Below are 13,792 nucleotides of genomic sequence, written 5' to 3'. Positions count from 1 at the left end.
GCAGGGGCTGGGCTTGTGGCAGGCAGTAACTGGTGTGGTACAGAGAGGAAAAATCCACTCCAAAGCCCAGCTCGTTTCTGCTGTAAGGTGGTGGAGTCTTCGTGGTGCAGCTCAGAGCTGCGGGCTTTGACAGGGCAGCAGAATCCTCACAGGGCTGGCAGTGCTGGGCAGCGAAGCTGTGCTACCTGTCCCGCTTTATCAGCACTTGAAAGGCAACTTCTGCAGTGCTGGGACAACTTTACTGATTAAGGCTGCCAGAGGGACCAGGGGAATTTCAGTTTGAGCTTGCAGCTGCATTTTTAAAACTTGGTTGTGTTCTTCGTATGGAGGTAAAGTTCAAAGAGGCAGAACATTATTCAATATGAGTAAAACATGGTCTTTTAAGATACACTTTCAAACAGTGGCACATTAAATCAAAACAACTCATGGAGGGGGAAAGCAAGGAAGAAAGACAGTCCTGTGGAGGAGGACTGTCCCAGCATCACCATTCCTGCTGTGCAGTTTTGGCAGGGCATGCATTTACCCATTTATACTGCCCAGATGCATGACCTCAGAGATACATTTAAACGTTTTGCAGAGTATCAGAAATGGGAAAATGCATGCAATTCAGTCTAAGAGCCAGCTCATGTTTGAGGATGCAGAGGGGCCAGGCTGTGCCACACGTGTTCACACTCCAGAGAACGTCACTGCGCCAAGAATGAGCTCCTGATTTCAAGAGCACCATGCTACAGTGTAAGACACTATTTCAATTAAGTTATTATAATCTTAACCAGCAACAACATCCCATTATAATTAATAATACTTGATGATTTCTTTTCTATTCCTGTCAAGGGTTGCTTCAAGGTGACTTGCACACTGCAGAGAGCACGCTCCTTGGAAACCCAAGCAGTCTGAGTGCTCTGCAGTCTGGGAAGCCCCTTCACTTAAACCTCATCAGACTGTCTCTAATGAGTCTCTTCACAACGCTGCCAACTCTTACAGCTCTTAGACAATCCCCTTTGAAGGATATTTGTATTTTAGGCTAAAGCAAACTTGCTTCTTCCATGGGAGGCTAAGTGCCCAGCAGCATCACACCGTGCTGCAGGCTGGAGTACACATCCTTCCTGTGTACTCATTTCCTTGGTTCACTCTACCTCCTTTTGGCTTATTCACTGTCAAGTCAGTAGGTCACATCTTACTCTGCCACCCTCCATCCCCTGACAGGGCCAGGCACAATTTGCAGCTCTCCTGCAGGGTCAGAGAGGAGACACAGTGCTGTCTTCCAGCTCACTGCACCCCGGCTGCTCAGAGGGGCCCACACTGTGCTTGGTGATGCAGCATCCCTGGGAGCACAGCCCTGCCTGTGATGCCTTCTCTTTGTCCTGAACTCTGGACTGTGCTGTGACAGCACTGCAGAGCCCTTTCCTGTGCAACTTCAAGCTGGATCTGCTCTATTGATCCTGTGAAAGCTTTACAGGGGCTTTCCCTGCAACTCAAGGTCACTGTGCCCTGCTCAGTATGTGCTCCACAGCATATTTTTGACAGTCTTGCTCTGCAAAATTTGCATGGGTAGAGCTTGAGCTCCATATGTGCCTTTTTTTTTAAACCTGGGCAAAATTCCTACTGACTTCAATCACTGGCTGCTCACACTGCTGCCCTCAGTCAGCATTTTTTTGGAGATACTCTAATACTCCAGCTACTTTTCTCATAAGAGGCATGCAAAATGATTAAGAACACTGCAGATACAGTGGTAATTGAGTAATGCTGCATTTTTAATCACAGCCATTATAAAGGGGCATATGGAAGATGTAAGAAATAACAACTGTACAGGATATCCAGAGAAGCATTTTCAGTCCTCAGGCATAGTTCAATAGCAATGAACACTGGAAAACAAATGCTGAACTCCTGTAACATATAATAAGATAGTATCTTTTTGTTTGCTGGAAGCAAATCTGCACTTTATACATGGATACACACACACACACACACATATCTATTTATAGATGCATATACACGTGCAACTTACTATTGAACCAATACTGAACACATTTTGCTGTTACCTCTAAGAACATCCAGTGTCTTTCATTTGTTGACCACTTCCACAATCATGAGTTCTGGACAGATATCTTTTTCTCTTGGCTGGTGTGGTACTTTCTTTGCTATTATAATATTCTGAAGCATTGTGAATTATAAAGAAGTTTCCAAATCTTTGCAGGATCTGCACTTCGTTAAACACATTGTCTAGGTTTGTCCCAACACAAAAGAAGGACACCCAACTTTGAGGCAAAGGGGGAGCATGCAGACATCCTCAGTAACTCTATGACTTCCCTATCACTTTCTCAAAGACATAACATGATGATTATTGCCAAGTACATGCAATGAGGGCCTCAGATATCCAAATTCCCAGGAGGTTCTACAAAAGGAAGGAACAGAAATTCAATACTAATAAAAACCTTTAAAAGAATACTGATTAAACAGGAAAGAGGGAAAAGAAAACCCAAATACATCAAAGACAAATGTAATTGCTTTTGAATAAAACCAGATTGCTTTCTACCTACCTGCCTTAAAGGCAAGCACTCCAGCCTGGGATACAGAATACCAAAAACCAACAGTAGAAGCAGAGGCACAAGTGTTTTGTAGGCAAAGTTATCCTATTCTGATTTAATAGCTCAAAGGCTTACCTGGGTCTCAGACAAGAAGAGGATGCAATTTACGGCTTCTTTCACACAAATAAGCACAGCTAGTTAAAACATTTGGGAACACTCTGAATATTGATCTGTCCTACAGTAAGATGTAAGAAACTTGATTAGCTATGGAAATGTTGGATCAATCTTCAAACCCAAAGTGGCCTTCAAATGAAAACCAGAAAATCCTCCAGGAAGACACCATTACAGCCACCAGCTCAGGGACTTCTGCATCCCCTCTGGGGAGCAGGCCTGGGATCATCACTTGGAAGCTGGTAGATCATCACCCAAAGCATACCAGGAAGGGAGCTGTACCTACTCTTTCCTCCAGAATAATGTCACGTTCTGTCCCCACGACGTGTCACCACAGCAGCCCATTCCTCACGATGCTGAGACAATCAATCATGACTGTGAATCACCTTGTTAAAAACAGTGGCCACCGGAGACTTCCCTGTGACACCTCCAGCAGCACAGAAGCCATGATAAATGTTTGCTGACACAAAACAAAGTTAGGCGGTGCTTAACCCCTCAGCTGGCAAACAACTGAGGATAAAAATTGCCTGGGAAAAATCTCCCTCACATTTCAGGAGGCTTCCAGTTGCACTGGTGACAGTTTTCATAGTATAATTTATGTCTGAAGAATGAATCCACTCATATTAGTTATGCTTGGCAATAAGCTACAACACCCCATTTGCCAAATTGGAAAGTGCATTTTGGGGATACACCCTACTTAACAACAAATCCTTGACAGAGTTGAAAAGAAAACATTAAAGACCTCTGTAATTGTATTCTTCCAAGCATATAAATGTGTTCAAATAAAAATAATCATAGAATAGTTAGGATTGGAAGGGACCTCAAGAATCATCTAGTTCCAACTCCCCTGCCATGGGTAGGGACACCTCACACTAGATCAGGTAGCTCAGAGCCACATCCAGTGTGTAACTTACACCCTCACTCATTTTTTGACCTGCAAATCTTCTGAAATTCTGCATTGGCTTTTTCCCCATTTCACCTTTTCCCAGAAAGCCCATGGGGATGGAGGCTGAGGCAGTAATTTCACTTGGAATAGTCCCACTTGAATAGCTTTGCACCAGGCCCCAAATAAGAAAGTATTTTCTTCTCATTTTGGGAAACACAGACCTACTTGGACTCTGACTGGGTGCCAGATACTGCATTTTCAAACGACTGGATTAAATATCAAGGTGGCAGGTACTGAGCACTTCAGGCATGGGGTCAGTGAGAGGCCACTGCTGCGCTGGTTTTCAGTGCTCTGAATAAGAGCCCTGTCCATGGGCAACAAGCGTATGGAATGGTAACAGAGAGCATTACTCTACATGACTGCTGCTTTTGAAAATTCCACATCTAGCAAGGGAACACCAGGATCCAAGTTCCCTCTAACCCAAATCTCCACTTTCTCACTGTCTAGAGAAAGAGACACCAGTTGGATTGTTTTCATCTCCTTCCACAAAACCCCACCATCATCAATCTCTCCTACATTCTCTGTTTCAAGAGAAGACAGAGCCACCATGCCAGATTAATGTTTGAAAGTTGGTGGTAACTCCAAGGCTTTTTTCAACTGTACCTGGTTTAGAGCCTTCATCAACGGATCCGTTATAGACTTGGTTTATAAACTCTGGTCTGTTGTCATTCATATCAATCACATAGATGTAAAGGTCAATAGGATTCTCCACCTTGTTTCCATTCATATCCACTGCATGAGCCCGGAGCTGGGAATAAGCACAATGAAAACATAGTATCAGCGATTGGCTTGATGCAGAGCGAGAGACCATGTTCTGTAAGAACTGACTTCACCTCATAAATACGTCCCCAAAATTGAACAAAGTGGGTATCTAATTGCAGCAGAAAGCAGTGAGATGGTTTCCATCCAGACTCTACACACAGACAGCTTTTCAAAGCTTAAGAGAATATTGAAATAATATTTTAAACCAGTAATTGTCAGTGGAAGTGCTTTATCTCTGGTTAATAGAATCTGCTAACAGATCACTGTGTTTCAGTTGTGAAGATGTGGTGAATCTTGTCTGGCAATCTGGAAAGCAAATTTTGCTTAGTTCCAAATGCAGCCAGGAAATGAGTTTAGCTTGAGAGGTTTCTTACGGGAACCTGCAGCTTTTCATACTCACAGTAACAGGGATTAATAAGGGAAGAGGTTTCAGAATGACATTAGTGTTGTTTATTCCTTGTTTAATCATGGTCTCTAGAAACAGCAACAGCGACCAACCCCATTGCTCTACACACAAAAAGGCATTAAAATAAGTCCCTTTCTTTCAAATGATGGCAGCATTTGTGGCACTAAGAATGAAATATTTTGCTCAGGCTTGACTAAAATATCCGGTGATGAAGCATTACAATAACCAGAGCCACAGTGTTAAGTCCTCAGTTAAACTGGAACTGCGGCTTTATCTTATTAGCAATAACCATCAGTAATAATGCTCGTAAACAAGAGCATCTGTTTTCTGAACAAAAGGGACAGATACAGCATGTCAAAATGAGTAATTAATAAAACAAAGCAATCAACAATAGTCTGGAACAATCAGTAATCAGGTGAAAAAAATGGATAGCTTTCTCATTAAAGGGAACAGATGGCTACTCTAAATGGTGTGTGCGCTGAACGGAGCTGCTGCTGCCAGCTTCAGAACAAACCCAGACAAGTGAGGAAAGGGTGGCACAGCCCTGACAATAGGTGGGTACTGGAGAGGCATCACCTGGGTGTGAGCATGGCAGATGCCCTATGTCATCCCTCTTTGTTTCAGTGCGTGCAAGCACTGCTGGACCTCCACAAAAACTGGGGATGGTGCTCAGGATGACTGTGACATCCCTCAGGGCTGGTGGGATGAAGAATGAATGCTTCAGAGGCTGTCAGCTTGGTGCAAGGGCTGGCTGGAAGAGCAGGGTTGAGGGACAGGGGACACACCAGCTCATGCCTTCAGAAGGACTGAAGCCTCTGGTTCCTCCCAGCAGCTCCCCAGGCCATCAGGATGATGCCAGGAGTCAGAGCTCCTGTGCCAAGGAGGTCTCCAGCTCCTCTGATGCATGACAAATAAATGTGCTAATTGCATTAGCACTGGCTTCCGTCTTGCGCTCTCGCTGTGCCTGTGATTGATGCAACTTTCTCCTTCATCTATGGTGTTCAGAAGTCCAGAGCTTAACAAAAGAAACTGCATACTATTAGGTTGGGCTGGATTAACATTTAATCAAGCAAAGAGACCAAACTGCCACATGAAATGAGCTGGGAGCAAAACATTCTTTTTAAAGGAAGTTAAGCAGCACTTTTTCTTTAAAGCCTGAAGAAGCCCAGCTCCCGTTTCAATACAGGATGTGCCATTTGTATTTCATGACTTATAATGCTCTTACTATCTGCATGCCTTGCCTGCATACAAACTGCTCTGACTCCCACCTGTTGAGCTATCCTTCATCACGTCAGACGTAGCAATTCAATAACTTTACCAGTCAGAGGTCAGACTGCCTTTGAAAAAAAGTAATTCGAAGCTAAAATTAAAGTTATTATCTTCAAACTGAGGCAGCACGGGGCTCTCTCTCGCTGCATTCCCAGCAGCGGAAACGGTTCCATTCAGAGATAAAGCAGAGAGCAAAGCTGGTATCTTCCCCCTCAGATCTGACTCTCCCCCTGCAAATTTTTAATTACATTTGATAGCTTTTGTTTGAAATCTCCAAGAGTAAGGGGTTTCTCAGCAATGCATGTCTATCTGCTTGTTGCACTCACTAAGCACATGTACCCACGAACGTGTTCCTGCCTGCGCTCAAGGGAAAAAAAAGATTCAATAAGCAAGACTGCAGGAGCCTCATCAAACCGGTAGTGACACGCACAAGTGTCCCCTCTGTCCTGAGCCCAGTGCCAGCCGCTGGGGAGATATGGGAGGGAGGAGAGTGCCTGGGGACATGGGTTGTAGTGCAGGCACTGGTGCCCTGACTAAGGGTTTCTAGGTAGTCAGGACAGCACCTGCTCCTCAAGCCCAGTACAAGAGACCCCTCACCTTTTTCTCCTGGACTGTGCTGGTGTCTGGGAGTTCACAGCTGCTCCTCTTTTGCCCTCTATCGCAGCTGTTGCTGCTACCCTGTCTGCACACCTCTCTTCTCTCTCCTGCTACTTTTTTTCCTGACTTCAAAGAACTTCTCTTCTTTTTCTCTCTTGTGCTTGCTTGAATGAATTTTCTCTATTCGTGTTCTTTTAACAATTCTCATGTGCCAATGCCTCCCTATCCTTCCATAACACATTGCTCCTCTGTGGTCAGTGCCAACTGCAGCCAAGGGAGAAGAGAGGCTTGAGCCAGAGGGCTGAATCTCAGCTGAGCTCAGTGGGAGCTCTTCCTCACTAGAGACCATTCCCAGCTGAGAAAGAAAGGAAGGAAGGAATCCAGTGGGGCAATCTGTCCACTGGGAAACTAGTTGTATCTCCGAAGCAGATCAGATACTACATCTCCTGCCTTAATTCATCTTATTGTATTCATGTGGCACTCTCAAGCTGGACAAGACAATTTGTTCCGGAGTTGTTCAGATGCCAAGGCAGAACTCATTTGTGTGAGGCATAGTTTTGAGTATAACATGATACTCTGCCACTCAGGCTGCCATCTGCTCCCACCTATGACCAAGAGGGTGTTTTGGTGGTAGAGTGATGAATGGGATGACAAGCAGATGCCTGTGAGTGCTTAGAGGCACCGGGAAAGGTGCTGGCTGTGCTCTGTCAGACACACAAGTCACTTAAAGTTGGAAAAACCACCAGTGAAAATGCCAGTGAGCCCAGCCTTGGCCACAGCACGCATGCCAGACACAGGTCATGCATGAGTACTCAGATGGAAACTGGTGGCTGGCTGGTGACACAGTTAAGAAACATTTATAAAGTTGGTCTGAAATATTTATGTTGTCCCCAACAGGGAGAACAAGACAGGAGAAGGAATAAATAAAATCAAATGAAATACCTTGCAGAGGATTTTGAAAAATTAATACAGGTAGCCAGTGAATCTCTAGCTCGTGGATCACACCACTGTGACCAGCCAAGGAGCTGGATCCATATCCTTTGACAAATATTGTTTGAAAGTATGACACTCATTGCTATCACATTCAGCAGCAGCTACCACAGGTCTCTGAGGTTTTTTCTACTGACAGTTTCCAGTGCAAATGTAGCCCCTGGCATACAAATGATTCAGTATCATGATTATTGATTACACTGGAGGCTGGTGGTATCTGAAGGTAGTTAGTCAAAGTCAACACAGTGAACTGTGTTAAATACGAATATTACTTATGCACTAATACTACTAATACAAATATACATGATCAATCAGTGACAGAGCCTCTAGGCAATAAGCATACAATGCCATGCCTAATTTGTGTGCTCTTAATTGTGATTAAAAGTTCAAATTAGAGTATTATGACACCAATGGCTGCCATTACTCCTTAGATTTTGGTTCAAAATACTGGCATTTGCTCTTGCATCCCTTAATTTCTACCAAACTTTTTTGTCTCCTTGCACTTCAGATAACTCCTTCTCAGACTGCAACCCACCTGTTCTGCCCCAGCCACATTTGAGATAGTATTTCATCAGTCTGATGCTGAAGGCATATACATGTCCAGGACTGGATTAGGACTTGCTTCGAAGTTTCCCCATAATACACATTACTTGAGTATCATAAGCAATGACTACTTACTGACACATTTATGTTGATGTCTTTTGAAAACAGAGCTTGAAAAACGCCTTGGAAAACTAACCTGACAATTTACTACCCCTTGTGCTTGCCAGGCCTAACTGTAGCTGGATATGAAACCAGTGTCTGGATCAGGAAAGACATTCAGTCACTAATTCTGTCAGCAGCACCAACGGGACTTTGGGAAGGCAGTTAAACAAGGCCAAGAGAGCTCATGCATATTAAATATCACTACCTGCTGAAACTTACTTGGCATGCAATAAACATTAAGGGCTGACTACAAGGGGAGATGCAACAACACACGGCTGCCAGAAGCAAGATGGGGGGGAACCAGCTTGTGCTTGAGCTGGGGGCATGCCCCAAGGCTGCGTCCCCAGACACTGGCACTAAAGATGCTGGCCCAGCTCCCATGGCATCACTCAGTGCAACATGTGCAGTTCTGCACCACAATGTGGTATTGGTTAAGTGGCTGCAAAGCCCTTCTCATTTTTCACTGCTCATATTTGCAGCTGACTCTGCGTCTGGGATGTCTGCAAGGTCCCTGGAGAATTTGTACTCCAGTTTGTAGTGCAGAAGAGAAAACAGATGAGGCCAAAATACAGCTGAAGCCACGACTGCTACTAGAGCCCGCTGTGCTGTGAGGCTGAGGCAAGAATTCCAGCATACACCGCACCTGGGCCGACGCCGTGAGTCCCAGAGGCGGGTTCTTGTCTGCATACAGCAAGATTGGAATGATCTTCCCTAAAAGTTCAAGAATGATGTTGAGAAGTTGTGCTGCAGAACTCCCGATCTAATTAGAAAAATCTCTGTTTCACCTTAGGGAGAAAGGTAGGTTTCATCAGACAAATGGCTTGCTAAATGCGGGGAGAGTTAGAACACCAGTGTTTTAAAAATGGCAGTCCTGAAGCAATGCAGATAATTATGCATAAGAAAATACATGTTGAAAATGTGGGAGTTAATGAAACAGAACTCTTCATATGTAGCCTCGCAAACACTTGCAAATTATTATTTTTTTTTCTTATATAATTAGTTTTCAGATTACCTGGGAATGAAAGCGGCAAGGACAGCACTCGACAGTGACAGAGATGCTGAAAAGATCTCATGCTATTTAAGGCTGCAGAAAACTTCAAGCACTCATCATCAGCCAGAGTGGTGAGCCCACAGCAGACAAGAAGCCCACATCCTACTGGGTAAAAGGGATCACGGATGGTGCCTTACATCTCCACTGACACCCTTTACCCCAGATTAAGAGTTAAATTGCTAATCTGAGCTAAAGAAAACTCTACAGCAGATGTCAAACCAATTTAAAGATGGCCAAGCACTACAGTTCAGATCCAATCCTACACCTCGATCACCGCTTTACTGTTCTCAGTGCTAGCCTAGCTCCAACTCTGTCTTTCCTTTCAATTAGTCTGAGCTATATGAAGTTGCATAATTCTATTCTATTCTATTCTATATGAAGTAGCATAGACTCATCCACTTCTCGGAAACTTGCAACAGTCAAGACTTTGGACTGTATCTTCTTTCTGGAAGCTGGCCTAATTTTTCTACTTTCTAGGACTGTCCATTTTTACTCCAAGTTGCTGCACCAGTGTTTGGGTCATTGCTTTGTACACAGTGCATTTATAAATGCTTTGTAAAGGATTATTAAATGAACAATTGATGTTTCAATAAATCATCCATCCATTACCATTGAGGATGAAGGATCTAAAGGTTGTTTACAAGCATGACTTAAAATGTTCTCCATCACCTTCTACTGCTCTGCTAACAAAGATTTTCTATCACTTTCTATTTCAGTCTATAAAGTCTCATAACATACTTGCCAGTTACTCACTCTCTATGAACTGCATCTTCCTGTAACCTTCAGAGTGTGGATATGCTTATTTACATATGGATGTTCCATAGGGAACAGAAAAGGTTGGAAGACCTTGGAAGACTTACTGAATTCACCAGAACCAGCGGGTTAAGTTCATTAGTAGGGGGCATGTAATTTGTTAGTATGAAGGACAAAATCTTCTTCATCTTTTGCTTCTGACTGAGGGTGTCTGAGAGTAGACATCACAGTGGCACCATCAAAAGCATTAACTGGTATATTGTGTTATTGACTGCACTGTTATAATAACCTGGCACTGCTGAAACAACATCAACAACGCCGAGATGACAAACACTGTATCTCAAATATTCCTTTCTCCAAACAACCTCTCTTCATATTTTCCTAGGCACAACAAACAAAATAATTGGTCTTGTTCACAGAGGATAAAATAATTTTCCTTCAGATCTTTTCTTTTACCCAGGGGAAATCTCTTTTTCCACCCAACTAAAGAGGTAATCTATTTTCTTTATCCTTCCACCCCAGTCCAGAAGCTGTGTCAACATGGTTAACTGGATACCTGATAAAGCTGACAGAATGTGCATCTCTGACGGCGCAGTTAGGAATATGGTGTCAGTGGAAGTGACCCGTGCCGCTTCGCTGACATTACAGCATCCCTGGGAAGGGCTATTACCATGCCGAGAGATGTGGCTAATGCTGATACAAAGCAATCCATGAAACAACCTTTCACAACCACTCCAGCAGAGAAGGGAAGCGTAGATGCAGAAAGCATTTGGAAATTTTGCAGGGCTATCATGCAAGGTGCCACACATTTTTTTAGCAATTTGTGGGACTGTATCTGCTGTGCAATTACACCGTGCAGCATAGGGGCTAAGATTGATATCCAAACATAACGGCCAATTACACTCTAAGTATTCTGCAGGTAGAGCATTTTATGAACTAGGATAGCATAAGGCACCACTTGTGAGCGTAATTAATCTTAATTAATTTCCTCATCTTTAATATCAGCCTATCTGCATATTTAAAAACCTATCTGACACACCCCCATCATACTGCCTGAACATCTCCTAGTGATTTAAAATGAAAAATGACTATACCAATTATTGCATGTTTAGCTGCAGTACTGATTCTCAAATTAGTCATTTCCCAGGACGTGCTAATGTAGCTATTGGCTTCTCGTGGTTTGAGGGGGGTTCAGTCCACACATCATTTTGCATGGATTTAACAAGTACCACTTTAAACAGACAGCTCTGACTTTGTGTCTGAAAGGACATGAGTTTAGTGCTGCTTTGCACTGGTTTGCCAGTGCAAATAAAGAAACAAAGCCAGCATCTCCACATGCACAACTCACATCGTTGGTTCAGCCCAGGGACTGTTGTGCTGTCAGCTCCTCAGGTCTCTGCTGGCACAGGGAGCCAGTCCACACTGTGAACTGGCCTCTGATTTTGAACAAAGTCCCTGGTCTTCTCAAGGCTACACATCCCTACTTCAACCCAGCAATTCTGATATACTTTTGTTCTGAGCTTGTGAACCCAGCTAAAGCTCCAGATGTTTTATGCTTACATGGTAGGAAGCTCTTTCTTCTCTGTCCATCGGGCGAGTCACATACATCCTGCCAGATACAGGGTCAATGCTGAAGACTTCCATCGGCGGCTGGTCGGCTCCCACTCCAGTGATGCTGTATCTGATATGGATCTCTTTGTCCTTATCAGAACGAATCTGGATGAAATAACAAAGACAGCAATCAGTAAGCTTTGGACAAAAGCCATATGGATGTTTAAACAACTTTAAAGATTGGAGTCTAAAAGCTGCATAAATGTAATACTGCTGTCAATTCTGACAAGGGAACTGTATACCAAAGGTTTGGGGAAAAGCCAGGGAAAGTGTATTCCACATATTTTCAGCTCTTTTCCTCCTCTTTTATTCATGATGATTCTCTAGGAATTATTGAAATTCTAACTCTTTGCCTTAGATGTGGAAGAATCTATATGCAACAGAAAAATGTTGTTTACACGTTATCGAAACCCTAGGCTCCTAAAGTGTCCAAATTGTTCTGCCATACTCGGAGTCTCTCAGCTATTAATCACTTCTGAAAATGCTGTCTGCAAGCTCCCACATCACGTTCTCAGTCCCTGTGACTGTGCACACAAACACTCTCAAGAAATTCGAAGAACAGAGCTGTTTGCTCCATCTTTCCTCAACCCATCTGGATCAACGAGGCAGGAGCAGGAATGCCCGGTGGGATGTTACCAATTCGTGTGACTATTTGTCGAGGAAAAGTGTGTTTGGCACATCGCTTCTGAAACCCCTTCCTTCCCATACTTTGAGAACACCACCACAAGCTGAATACAGCATGACAAATTACACAAACCTTGAATGCAGAGCTGAAGAAATAAAAATGGGAGGTTAATATGTTGTCCTAGCAACCCTGACTATTTCTTTAAACCAAAATTTAATTTTCTGATCAAATGTTGAAAGAAGTTCTTGCAACAGCATGACTATTCCTGAAAGAAAGTGCAAGGTACAAATAAATTACCACCCCCTGCACCACCACAAACTGTCTTGGCAGTGTAAAAGTGACATGCATAAATTTTTCCTTAACAGGTCTATGAATACAAGAAAGTAGTGGGAAGATAATAGAAATCCTGTAGCCGAGTGCATGGCTGCATCTCTGCTATGGCAGCTGCATGCTCAGAGAGGTATCAGTGAGCTCAGTGGGATGCAGGAGATTCCCCCCAACCCTCAATTTGGGGAGTGAAGGTGGTTTCCCAAGGGAAGAGAAGGCAAAAGAATTGGGACGGGGCTCTGGGCTGCTCTCGCACTCCTCCTGCAAGTGATCTACCGCTATTCCTTTCCCTCCTGACATGGGAGGCTGAGAATAGAATAGGAATAGAATAGGAATAGAATAGAATAAACCAGGTTGGAAGAGATCCTCAAGATCATCGTGTCCAACCTATCATCCAACACCACCTAATCAACTAAAATGTGGAGAACAGCATTAGATCCTCTGGCTCTGAGAATTTCCTTTGATACCTTTGTACAGATCACTACCAAGTTTGTACACTGCTCCCCTTGTACTGCCTCCACCAAACCCTCTGCCCCTGTTAACAGCTAATAATGTCAGTTATTGCTAGACACTGCCAGGATTGATTCGTGCTGCACTGACACTTCTGGAGCTGAAGGTCAGGGAACAGAGACAGTTTCATCTGTCTTTTCTCCACAGGATTCACTGCTTGTTTAGGCTATTAGTACCAAGGAAAAGTGATTGGACTTACACTGGTATAATCACTTAAAAGAGGTACTGGGGACATTGTGACAGTGCCCTCATGCTGCACACAATAGTTTAGAGGGGTTTGCATGCCCAGTGGGTATTTGTAACAGGGACACAAGTAGACAGGTACAAATCCAACTCTCATTAGCAAATCTGTGGGTGAAAGAGTCTATTAAAAATCAAACTTTGCTTGCACAACCATGGTTTTAATGATGGCAACCAACTTACCAGTTCAATAACTGGAGTTGAAAGACCCCATTTTTAGATGTCAGCTCTCACCCTGCAAGGCAGAGCTGAAAACTGAATTTATGTGAATGTGCAAACGTATAGCTCAAGTCAGGGAGTTCAA

General features: G+C 43.6%; 1 protein-coding gene across 1 annotated transcript in view; it reads right to left on the bottom strand.

Moving 5' to 3' along the window:
• CDH4 (cadherin 4) overlaps window positions 1–13,792 on the bottom strand; it is a 467,294-nt gene that overhangs the window by 92,067 nt on the left and 361,435 nt on the right. Inside the window, exons 5-6 of the mRNA XM_054173650.1 lie at window positions 11,736–11,891; window positions 4,246–4,390 (exon numbers count right to left, since the gene is read on the bottom strand). Coding sequence (XP_054029625.1) covers window positions 4,246–4,390; window positions 11,736–11,891 — 301 coding nt within the window. The remainder of the gene's footprint in view (window positions 1–4,245; window positions 4,391–11,735; window positions 11,892–13,792) is intronic.

This window comes from Dryobates pubescens, chromosome 26, assembly GCF_014839835.1.
Source record: "Dryobates pubescens isolate bDryPub1 chromosome 26, bDryPub1.pri, whole genome shotgun sequence".
NCBI classification, from domain to species: Eukaryota; Metazoa; Chordata; class Aves; order Piciformes; family Picidae; genus Dryobates; species Dryobates pubescens.
This window is presented reverse-complemented; position numbering and strand designations above follow the sequence as displayed.